The 12674-nt window shown below is 43.8% G+C and overlaps 1 protein-coding gene across 1 annotated transcript in view; it reads right to left on the reverse strand.

The window, feature by feature from the left end:
• Positions 1-12674, reverse strand: part of LOC140342794 (PDZ domain-containing protein 4-like) — a 183671-nt gene that overhangs the window by 67329 nt on the left and 103668 nt on the right. The window contains exon 2 of the mRNA XM_072429142.1: positions 1678-1937. Coding sequence (XP_072285243.1) covers positions 1678-1937 — 260 coding nt within the window. The remainder of the gene's footprint in view (positions 1-1677; positions 1938-12674) is intronic.

Below are 12674 nucleotides of genomic sequence, written 5' to 3' on the forward strand. Positions count from 1 at the left end.
TGAAAAAAACAAAAACAATAAACGACAAACAAAATGACCTCCAAGGCTATGTTCTCTGGAATATTGCCTGTGTAGACTTCCCGGGTGTGCTAGATTTTGAAGCAGGGTGCTGCACAAAGTCCAACATCACAGTCAGGACAGTAGAACCTGGTTTCCTTGCGTTTCTTCCTTCCTCTGTCATCGGTCTTTGAGCAGCAAACCACGCACATCCTTGTAGGTGCTGCCTTTATCTGGATTGGTGGGATGTATTCAGTGAAGTGACGACCGGTCAGGCGTTCTGGTTTGACATTGGTGGAAGCACGACGTCCAGGTCTATTCATAGCCACTGATGGTGTTTGGTGGTTCTTGACTATGGATTCTGAAACTTGCAAATCTGTGACTTGGACTGGGAGACAATATTGTCCTCAAAGAACACAGAACAGAAATGGGAATGTTTCAAGTCTGTTCTACAAAAGCAAGCTGAAAAATATATTCCATTGGGTAGTAAGTTTAGGAGGCTAAAATTAAAACTTATGTGGCTCACAGCTGATGTTAAAAAAGGAACAAGAAAAGGGCATTCCAAAAATATAAAAAGGAAGGATCACCTTCATCATTTGAAACCTATAAAGAATATAACAAAAGATGTAAAAATGAGATAAAATGTGCAAAACTTCAAAAATGAAAGACAGATTGCAAAGGAAAGTTAGGCAAACCCCAATTTTTTTTTCAAATATAATAATAGCAAAAAGATCAGATCTGAGCATGTAGGCGCCAAAGGATGTCACTGGGTTGGTAACTGGGGATAAGGACAAGGCAGATTTACTAAACACTACTGGCAGAGCTCAAGTCCAAATTTACAATAGCAATGTCACTGCCTTAGATGAGTCACAATGGCTCAGAATTGATATGATTGAGAAACAGCTGGGAAAAATAAAGGTTGACAAAGTACCAGGACCTCATGGATTACATCCACGTGTTCTCAAAGAGCTCAGCTCTGTTATTTCAAAGCCATTATTTCTAATTTTTAGAGACTCTTTAGTCACTGGCAAGGCACCGATGGATTGGCGTAAGGCCAATGTGGTTCCTATCTTCAAAAAGGGAGCGAAGTCATGACCAGGTAACCACAGACCCATTAGTTTAATGGCCATAGTTGGAAAGGTCCTAGAGAGTTTGATAAAGAAGCACATAGAGGAGTTTCTGCTAGAAAATAATATTATAAGTGATAGTCAGCATGGCTTAGGAAAAAGCTGGATGATTTCTAGAAGCACAGAATATAACTGGGGATTAAGGATTTAAAGTAAAAATAACAAAGACTGCTGATCCAGGGAACATCCGATGTTTTTTTTTTTTTTTTGCCTTTCTCTGGACCAACTATGTCTGATAGGGTTTTATATCTGGGATATGTTTATTTCCCTAGTGGTTGAACTTGATGGACTTATGTCTTTTTTTCAACCTAACCTACTATGTAACCCCATTGTCTTAGAACTAACATAATTTAATTCCTTTCTTGGCCCCAGTATTTTCTGTACAATAATTCAGTAAACAGGCTACATACACGTCAGATGATTCTTGGCCGATACAAGCGGTCAGGTGAAATTTTGTAATGCAATGAACAGCACAGGAAATTGGCCCAGTACTCAAAGTTATTACAAACCTGTCTTTTTTACACAGTTAACAACAATTAATACATCCACTCACAGCTCTGAGAGTACATAAGGTTCAAGAACAACCATGGCAGGACTGGGGGGTCGTGCCTTGCCCATTATCATAATCTGTTCAAAGGTGATATCAGTCTGAGTTCCATTGTCCACATAGTGAAGATCATTTGAGGAGGCTGTCAGGGTTCCCTTCATACGTGGACTGGTTCTTAGAACTTGGATCAGGAGAGGATCTTTAGTAGTGTGTAGTGTCTCATGTGTCTGTTCCTGGGAGAGTCGCAAAAGATCTTTACCATTGACCTGTAAAACAGAAGAAATTCATCAGTGGAGACATTTGCAGTACAGTAAATGCATACAATGATGTCCTTAACACCTATCTCCATCCCCCAACCCACAGATTGGATCAGGACAAGATTCTATATAATCCTTTCTTGGACTGCAAGAGGGGAAAGCGGGGAGGATTTGTGTGGGCTGACCACCCAATTTTAGGAAATGCATTATAGGCTGTGTAGGGGGTGCAGAGATCAGAGCTGTGGAACAGGGTGCAAACAGAGGTCAAAGTTGTGAATGAGGGTGTCTGGAGGGGGGTTGGGGGAGGAGTGATTGAAATGTTTTTCATGTTGCCCTGTCAACTATTGAGAAACTGTCCTGCTTCTAACTTTCCACATCACCCCCCAAAAAATGTTGGCTGAACACATCTGTGAAAATGAACCCAAAGACCAGGTAGCTGCATAGTATTGCCCAGGATGCTTAAGTATATCTGGACTAAAAATTAAAAAGTTTGCTTTTAGTGTATTTGCGACCTTATGGTCTTCTGTAACCACCTGTACCTGAAGGCCAAAATCAGCAAAATGAAAAGAAATAAACATTTGAAAAACACCACTCGGTGTGTAACAAATCTATTTAATATGGGTTTCACTTTTTTAACTGAATTACTGAAATAAACTGTTCAATGATATGCAATGATACATGCAATGCAATATATACTGTGTGTGCTGGTATACTATGGAGAAAGAGTCTCCATTAAAAGTTAACGTTTTTCTTGATTTCTCTATGTAACATTATTTTCTATATGGTTAATAGTACAGTACTTAAAATAAATGTTAATTTTTTGGTTATGAGAACGTATTATTTCTATTTCCTTTATTTCTTATAGGAAAATTTGATTGCAGCATTTGACAATTGTCTCAACTACAATTTATCTTTGTATTACTTTACTGCACAGAGATATAACGCTCGCGGTATACCCCCTGAAGAAGCCTGCGAAACATGTTGGGTTTGAGACATTCACGTATACTTTGCATACAGTCTAGCTGTTCTTGTATAGCTACTAGGCTATATCTCCCAGTAAGATGAAACTGGGATTTACCTATCTATGTTGTATGTAACATGCTATAATGCAAAGTCCGAACTTTGGTTTGTTTTACTCACAAATGTGATTTCAGGTAACATATTGTGACACTCAAATATATGCTTGAATTTTTTGCTGATGGTCGGCACCATGACATATTATTATTAAAAGGAAAGGGTAGATAGTCAACACATATAGTAAATTAACAGCAATTACACAGCTCAACAAAAACAATCTTTTTCATTCGCCAAGGATTTTTCAATATATTTGGTGTATCTCAGGTGTGCTGAATCCAGAAATTATATCAGTTTCATTGAATTGGCTCTAGTTCTTTTGATACAGGAATTGGAATAGACGATTCTACCAACAACAAATGTTACACAGCATATTATTATCAATCTTTACACCGATGTTTTTGCATTTTGTATATTAACCACCTGGGCGTTACACTGATGTCTAGATTTCTGTACCAAAAGCGGTACACTGTTTTTCATGAATTTTTTTTTTTAAATTGTAGACCTGTAACTTATAGAAATGTGTCTGAACAAGGGTCTACTAGATATCATGAATATAAAAAAAAGTTTGAAACGCACAATCATTTTAATAAAATTAAATAAAAAACACAAAAATCAGCTTAAACAAGAATACATAAAAAAATCAAAAATACTGAAAATGCAATAATTTGGTATACTGTATAGTAAAAGGTTTCAATCGTAACAAAAAATAAATAAAAGCGGATCGTACCAGGAAAGACAATTTCTTATCAGTTTGGATGCCGCTGACAAGCCTATTTATGAATATTTACAAAGGAAAGAAAGGCAAAAGAAGGCTTTTTTTGGCAGTATAAAAACACAGAAAAGCTTTTACTGAGCATAGATAATTTTCTATGAGGTTGAGCTGTGCCGGAACCTTATCTGGCATTTAGCTCCAAACCCTCCCTCCCTTGTTTGAGCATTGGACACTAAGTCCAGAACCTGTTGAATCAGAGCTATACACTCCAAAATAACACAGGTGAAGGAGGAGAGATGGAGCCCACCCGCGATTGCTATATGCCCCAGGGAGGAGCAAAGGTAGATACGAACGCCTCCCCCTGATCCTCTACCAATGTCATTAACCAGTGTAAACAAAACAATCTTTATTATCAGTTCTCCAGCTGAGGGCGGAAGCTAGCCTGCTTCCAACCTCTCATCATGTTATCACGCATGTGCACTGTACTTGCGCACACGCATTGGAAACAACTCGTATTCTCCAGAGTAAGGGCGGCTTCAGTAAAACATACTGCGCAGCAAACATGCACAGGCGCATTGAACAAGATAGAACGCCAGTTTAACCATTATAAAAACAGAGTGTCAGCGGCACCACTCTGTTTAAGTCCAGCGGATGGCACTCCATGACGTACTCTGTCAAAACGAACCAGGTAATATTATTTTTGGTATATTCATTATTACTTGTATCCTAACAGTTCATTGAACTAATCAAACCTAGATCTTCCCTTCACTTTTCCTTTTCTTCTTTGGCTATCTAGTTAATACAACACATTGAATACTAAAATTATTGAGAGTGGGGGTGATTTTTCCCTCTCTCCCAAGACGAATATCTCCCATTGACATCTCTGATAAGTGTCCTTATTGAACTTAATGATGCTGTAAGCAGCCACAGGAAATTAAATTCAACTTACTATTCCCACTTATCTCGATACAGGCCACACACTCAATCACTCTCTATATAAAGTGATCGTTTGGGTATATTTTTCATCACATCATTATGTTGTTACAGTTCTATCTATAGTAAAAGTAAGTCTCATTATTAGATATTACTTCTCTGACTTATACAACCTTGTTGTAAAATAATTACATTAGGAACCACATTATTTATATAAAGTTCTTTCCTTTTATGTAATCAAGTTTAACAAGCCAAGTCTCGGAATCCCCTGAGGAAGCTATAAAGCAAAACGCGTCGGGTTATGAGACTTTATAAAGCTAATTACTGTAACTATCTATATGTACGATTTGTACTTTCTGGATCTTTTATGAGCTTAGTGGAATAACTGTCTAATATAGAGAAAACTATCTTTGCTTAGTAAAAGCATTTGTGTTTTATACTGCCAAAAAAGCCTTCTTTTGCCTTTCTTTCCTTTGTAAATATTTAATTGTTACAAGAAAAACAAGGGAGTACCCTGATTTGGAATCAGCAAGACGACCTGTGCTGCATGGTGCTGATGTTCCCATACCAGTGTTCAGTACACTCCCGGATATTCCTGTATCCTACATTGAGGATATACAGGGTTTGGAGTGTAATCCAGGAGTTAGCAGTGGAAGTGAATATGAAGGAAATGTTTCATCAAACCAGCAGTTCTCCCAAGAAGAGCTCAATGATTTCATACGTGACCTAAGTGTCAAAACAAGCATCTGGGGGAACAGTGACTTTTAATGCAAGCTCGCCAGTGTAAAGCTGCCGGAGATGCGCGGCTCTGGCCGCGAGCTTTTTCAGTTGCTGAATAGCGTGACGGCGTACGATTTCGGATCGCGAATAGAAATGCGCGAGCGAGCTTCCGATTTTGCTTGATGAATCAGCCTCCCCGTGTACTGTTGTAACATCCCTGGACTACTAGCCCATATGGGAGGACCAGAATACCGAGCAGAAGACTGATGGCTTTACATATACAATTCCACTCGAAGTTTGAAATCTGTTTTACTGCATAATGGCAACTGCTATGCATCAATGCCAAAATGGTCTTACAAAAGCTTTGCTACATGAACACCAATGGTCCATATGTGTTGATTTAAAAATGGTGAACTTCCTACTTGGACAGCAAAGTCCCCATGTTTCATCTGCTTGTGGGATAGTAGAGCAAAGCAGGATCACTGGAAAAAAGTGACATGGCCTCCAAGAGAAAACATTAAAAAAGGTGCAGCGACATCATTACCGAGCCAATGGTTGAGAAACAAAAAAAAAATCATTCTCCCTCCACTACACATAAAGTTGGGATTAATGAAGCAATTTGTTAGAGCTCTGAACAAGGACGGTGATTGCTGCAAATACATTATGTCACAGAATGTGATAACGTTTGAAATAAATGTTAATTTTTTTGCGGTTTGTTGTTCTTCTCAAAATATAAGCCCTACCTGAAAATAAGCCCTAGGGCATTTCTTGGAGAAAAAAATAATATAAGACAGTGTCTTATTTTTGGGGAAACACGGTAGGAAGAATGATAGCAAAAACCTTGTGAGAAAAAAAAATGAAAAAAACGATTTATAAGTGCAGGAAAAGGATAGGGAGGAATCATTTCACAGCATCTTAGTGCAGGGAGAGACGTCAGAAGGCGCGAGGGACAGTGCTAGAAAAGTGATTTACAAGTGCAGGGAAAGATTATTTGGGTATCCAAATAGCCATTATACAGCTCTGTCATTCCAGCAATTTGTTCTTGTTATTGTTGTGCAAGTGCTATGTTGAAAAGCCTTTAGTGGCTTATATCTGTGGAAAAAGAAAAATATATACGCATTTCACTTCTGCAGTTATATGTGGTGAAAGCGTTTTGTGGCATATTTCTGTACAAAAAGAAAAATATATTAGTCGCTTTTAAGGGTGTTTTAATTTGCTTATAATTTATTTAGTTCAGCTAAAACTATGTCAGAGAAGTGCCAGGCCATGCACAGAGGAGTGGCAGAGGCCTAAATGTTTCTGTCAGCAGGAGTCGCAGCGAGAGTCCTGAGCTCCCGGTGTTATCTAGCGGTCGTGTCTTGACCAGCAACCCAACAGTTCTTGATTGGTTAACTCTGTCATCCACCTTATCCCAAGTAACATCAGACATCAACATCACCCCAGCCAACAGGCAGTAGGTTCGTCAGACAAAACCCTTAGTTGGAATGGCCCAGGAGCAGGCCCTGTGCCCTCACCTGTCCTCAACTTGCCTCTTTCCTTTGCTGTTCCCCCAGCCACAGAAGTATTGTATGCTGTGGGCTCAGCTCCACTATACAGCGAGGACGAGCTAGTAGAGGACAGTCAGCAGCTACTGCCCAGCCAAGATCTGGAGGAGACATCCACCGCTTCCTCCGCTAGGCGGGCAAGTAGTGATGAGGAGAGTGGCGTGGGAGGTGGTGTTGCGAGCGGTCAGCCTCCTGACCCAGAGTGTTGGGGGCAAAATCCCCTACTCGGCGGTGTGGCAGTTTTTTGTTAAGCCGCCGGAGGTTAACATGGCCATATGTAGAATATGTGGGCAGAAGGTGAAGGGTGGCCAGGGTGCCAATGTTGGCACCATGGCCCTGCGTCAACATATGCAGCGTTACCATAAAGTGGCCTGGGGGAACCGTGGCTCCGATATGGTCCAGCCTGCCGCGGCAACCGCACCTGGTTTCAGGCAGTCAAGGCTCCACCACCTCAGCTGAAGGGAGCTGTATGTCATTTCCATCTTCTGCTGGTCCAGGTTCTCCTGCTCCTCCTCCTCATCAGTCATTCCGTCAGCAAATCGATCACCGAAGCGATTGCCAAGAGACAACAGTATGCGTGCACTCATCCAACGGCGCAGAAGCTGAATGTGCTCCTGTCCAAGTTGCTGGTGCTGCAGTCCCTCCCTTTCCAAGTGGTGGACTAGTCCCAAGCCGTCATTTCTTTGGGAAAAAGGCAGTACCAGCCCTGCACAAATATGTAGAACAAAAGGTGGGCCAGTCCTTGTGCCTGTCGGTGTTTGCCAAATTGCACAGCAGCGCCGATTTGTGGAGCTGTAACTACAGTCAGGGACATGTCATGTCATGTCCTTTAAGGCCCACTGGGTGAATTTGGTTCCTGCACAGTCACACCAGCAACTTGGCCAGGTGACACAGCTTCCGCCTCCACGTTCTCACGCTGCTGGTCCTGCGACAACGTCCGCCTCCTCATCCTCCACCGTGTCCTCAGCCTCCACTGCAGGGACAATTCACAGTGCCCTTCCAGCATACCACATGTGCAGGGCACAGCAGTGTCACGCTGTTCTGCACCTGGTATGCCTGGGCGGACGAAGTCACACAGGGGAGGTACTGCTCTGTGTGATTCATCATGAAATCGAATCCTGGCTTTCCTCGAGACAACTCTAAAATCAGAACCATGGTGACTGACAGGAAGAACATGGTGTCAGCGCTGCATTAAGGAAGGCTCCATGGCACACGTGTTCAATCTGATTGTCAAGCGGTTCCTGAAGTCTTCCACCCATCTGCAAGACATCATAAAAATGGTCAGGAAACTTTACATGCACTTCAGCCACTTGTACACCACAAAGCACATCCTCCTTGACCTGCAGAACGGCATCCCCTAACATAGGCTGATATGCGGACGTTTCCACCCCTTGGAATTCCACCCTCCATATGTTGGACTGACTATATTAACAGAGAAAGGCCATCAACTAATTCTTGATGATCCAAGCGGATAGGAGTACTCCCATGTGTAACTTTGATGTCAGCCAGTGGCAGCTCATGCGTGACACCTGCAGGTTGCTCAGGCCCTTTGAGGAGGCCACGTTATTTGTCAGTCGCCAGGACTACAGGATGAACAACGTCATTCCACTACTTCATGTCCTGGAACAGATGCTGGTAAATCTGGCTGGTCAGGGGACTGGAGACATGGCGCCTAGATCTCACGGCCACATGAGCCCTGTGGGGGCTGAGCTGGAGGAGGACATCGGAGCACAGGCAATGTATAGGGAAATGGGTGGTTTTTCTACTCAGGTGACAGGAGAGAGGAGGAGCAGGAGCAGCGAGAGGAGCAAGAGGGAGATGAGGAAGACGAGGCAGAAGACCCAGACACACCGTGGGAGTATGCAGTGGAGATGGAGGCAGGGAGTCCCTCCGAGTCACTTGCACAAATGACTCATGAGGGTTGACTTCTGGCTCTCCACCTTGTTGGACCCTTGCTACCGGTCCAAAATGGGGGCCTTTTTTTACACCCGCTGAGAGGGAGGACAAACTGAACTACTACAGAGACATCCTATGTAGTCAGTTGGCCGCTGCCTATCTGCGCCATCGTCCATCCTCTCGCAGGTCTGACCGGGCCCTCTGCACTCACCTTCCATTGCCATGGCTGCTGGGGAGGGGTGTGGTGGCAGAAGCAGTACCAGCTCCATCAGCAGCAGCCTGAGTCTAGAGTCGCTGATGATCAGCTTTCTTCACCCGCATAGTAAAGAAACTACTCACCAGCAGCTAGACATAGAGCAGAACCTGAACCAGCAGGTGGTGGCATACTTGGAGTGCACCCTGCCAGCCGTCATTGAAAATCCGCTGGACTACTGGGCAGCCAAACTGGATTTGTGGCTGCAACTGGCCTAGTTTGCCCTGGAAAAGCTGTCCTGCCCGGCCAGTAGTGTGGCATCAGAGCGGGTGTTTAGTGCGGCGGGGGCAATAGTTACCCCAAGAAGAACTGGCCTATACACCCAAAATGTGGAGAGACTGACCTTTGTCAAGATGAATCAGGCGTGGATCTGCCAGGATTTCCACCCACCAATGCCTGATGCATCTGATTAGATGATCTATGCCGCCTCACCCAAACCTTGACAAAAGAGACTGGTCTCTTCTGGCTACCTGCCTCAGCTACTACTCTGATGCTGCCACGTGCCTGATGCCACACATCAGATGCCAAGTGCTCCTTCTTTCACCCACCTTAATCAGCAGGTACTGGTATTACCACCCACCACCCCACTCTGTCACCGGGTCACTTTGTGGTCTCCTGATGCAGCCATCTCCCCACTATGTCACCTTGCCACTCTATGGTCTCCTCATGCTGCTACTGCCGCCACCTCCACACTATGTCATTGTGCCACTCTGTGGCCTCCTGATGCTGCCGCCACCTCCACACTATGTCATTGTGCCACTCTGTGGCCTCCCGATGCTGCCGCCACCTCCAGACTCTCATTGGGCCACTCTGTGGTGCCGTCATGCTGCTTTCACCTCACCACTATGTCATTGTGCCACTCTGTGGACTTCTCAAGCTGCTCTCCCACCCTCCCCACTCCATGACTGGGCCACTATTTTGCCTTTTTGGCTTGGATGACATCACTATTTATTTGACCCTTCTTCTGATCTGTCAGAAGGAAGGAAAAAAAGAGACGCACAACGGACCTGTTTTTTTTGGCATTAGCAATACTGATGGATTATTGAGCAAATGCTGACCGAGTGAAGGCAGATGCTCCACAGACAGGATCCGTTTTTTGTGGGTTATTGTTCTGACGGATCAGAGGAAGGGCAATCAGTGATGTCAACACAAACGTAGTGCTGACACCCTCTCCACTCTGTCGGGGGGGGCTCTACTTGTATAAGCGGTTAATAGAACAGGTTCTGTAGGCATCTTTGTGGAATCAGCTGACAAGGGTATAAAAGGAGTGTGCTTCTTCTTGACGCTAACATGGACCTGTAAGGCTGAGTTCATACTTGAGTTATTTGGTCAGTTTGGCCCTGTGACTGCCCAAATAAGTGACGTGTGCAGTGATTCTAATAGCGACGCCTGTCATCTGCATGTCATACTGACTCTAAGTGTTATTTCACTACCACAGCAGACTCCTTATGCGTGTTACTGCAAGGCACAGTGTTCTACACCACTATCAAGACTCTCTGCAGCCCGGCAATAGCCGTTTTTAACGCGATTCGCTGCAAATAAATTCGGATCAAAGCCAATTTTTTCAAACAATTCGAATTTTGAATTTTTGAGAAATTCGCTCATCTCTAGTTATAGTTAAAAAAAACAATATCTATGCCCTCCGAGCCAGTCTACATTCTAGAGACCCATGGATGGGTAGGAGGGATGAAAATGTTCTCAGATCCTCCTGATCTGACATTCCAGGTCATTAAACCTAGGTAGCTATGTAATCAGGTTGAGGACATGGGCCAAACATTGATCTGGCCACATACAAACTTGGCACTTAGGTATGGGTAAGCCACCACACATCCTGGAGAATTTCTAGCTGTAGCTAGGCAAACAAGCTGAAAAATTATATGGCAGTATTTTCTTTGCAACTTTATATAGACTGTGGGGTGCTTATGGGTAGTGCTACCGGCATAGAGATGTCCGTGGTAATGGATGGAAGTAACAGCAATTAGGAGGGGGGAATGTTGGAGTTGACAGCGTTATTGACTTCTATCACAAAACAAGACAGTGCCACAAAGTCTAGTGTTATTTATAAAGATGTACTGCAAAAAATAGTTCTGCCACTAGGTGGTAGTATTATCTCAATTAATCTTTTCTCTGTGTTTCTGTTGTGCTTCATTAAGGCTTAGTCTTCAGAGGCTGTTTCCCCAGAGTTTAAAAGCCCATGTTTAAAATTTCCATGCATTCCAATAGGCTAGTCTACACCAGGGCGTTTCCTTGAGATATGTTTTCAAGCATTTTAGAAAACGCTTCTTGCAGCGTTTTAAAAATGAAAAAACATGTAACAACGCCTCCATTGATTTTTGCATGTTAAAAAAAATCTTAAAACGTCAAAAAGGCCTCTCGCTTGAGCCATCAGGGTTTCTCTTTTCTCAGGGGAGAGATCCTATGAGGTGTCACAGTGCTGCAGGACAGAACGGTGGACCCTCTGTGTCACCAGCTCTGTTGGCACAGAGTCTAAGCAGCTGCCTGATCTTCACCAGAGCCTCTAGAGGTAAGCATGTTACACTGGGGGCAACTGTCAGGTTGCAGCCCCCAATGCACGCAGAGGCAGGTGACTGCCGACAAGCAGAAACAAAGTGTGGTGGTAGAACGAGAGAGAGTAGTCAGACACGCCAAAGGTCAGGCAGGTGGCAATCAGGAATAGTCAAGGTCAAGCCGGGATCAGTACACAAACAATCAGGAACAAACTGCAACAACAGGAACCTCGGAGCAAAGCCAAAGGAACTCCTTGTTCAGGCAACTTCCTGTTGCCAATCACCTCCTTTTAAAGGGAAGGTCACATGATGGATGGGAGCCATGTGACCTGCTGTCATCCCATCCTACCACTAGAGGGGGTGCTAGAGACAAGAGGTTAGTGGTGTTCTCACCTCTACCAGCAGGGGGAGCGTGTTTGTATAACACTCTAGTCTTTTGAGGTAATGGAGCAGCTGACTGGGAGTCACATGATCTGGACCAGGAAGTGAGCCTAGGAGGTGATTCCCTGAGCAGAGCTGGTGCTGGTAGCAGGGGAGTGCAAGGTGACACTGAAGGAAACAGATCCCCTGAGGACACTGCTTCAGAGTCCCCAGCGAAGCAGTGGCACGTCTTCTGCACCCACGTGGGTGCAGAACATGTGCAAAAGCTCTGTTAGGGATTCTGGGAATAAATGGCCTCATATGACCTCTCCCTTGATTTGCTGAAAAAGGTAAACACTGATGGTGCGTCCCTAGCAATGATAAGGCAAGTGTCCTGCACCCACATGAATGAGTAAGGGGTACCTCTGTACTCATTCCCTAGGGTTAAAATTAAAACTCTTATATAAAATCATGGCAAATCGCAGCAAAATGTGTCATATGCTTTTATAAGAGTTTTTCAGCGTTTTAAAGCAAGCTTTAGAACGCTTGTACAAACGCACATAATCACGGCAGGAGCACAATCCATGTGGCCTAAAGGATGAAGAGGTCACAGTCATTTGCTCAGCATCATATTGACTGGTAAGAGTCATATTTGCGGCAGGTTTTAAATGATAAGCCAACAATAATTTCACAGCTAAAATACATGCCACTGACATAGATTTCACGTTCACACAGCACATTGGG

The sequence above is a fragment of the Pyxicephalus adspersus genome, chromosome W (assembly GCF_032062135.1).
Source record: "Pyxicephalus adspersus chromosome W, UCB_Pads_2.0, whole genome shotgun sequence".
NCBI lineage: Eukaryota > Metazoa > Chordata > Amphibia > Anura > Pyxicephalidae > Pyxicephalus > Pyxicephalus adspersus.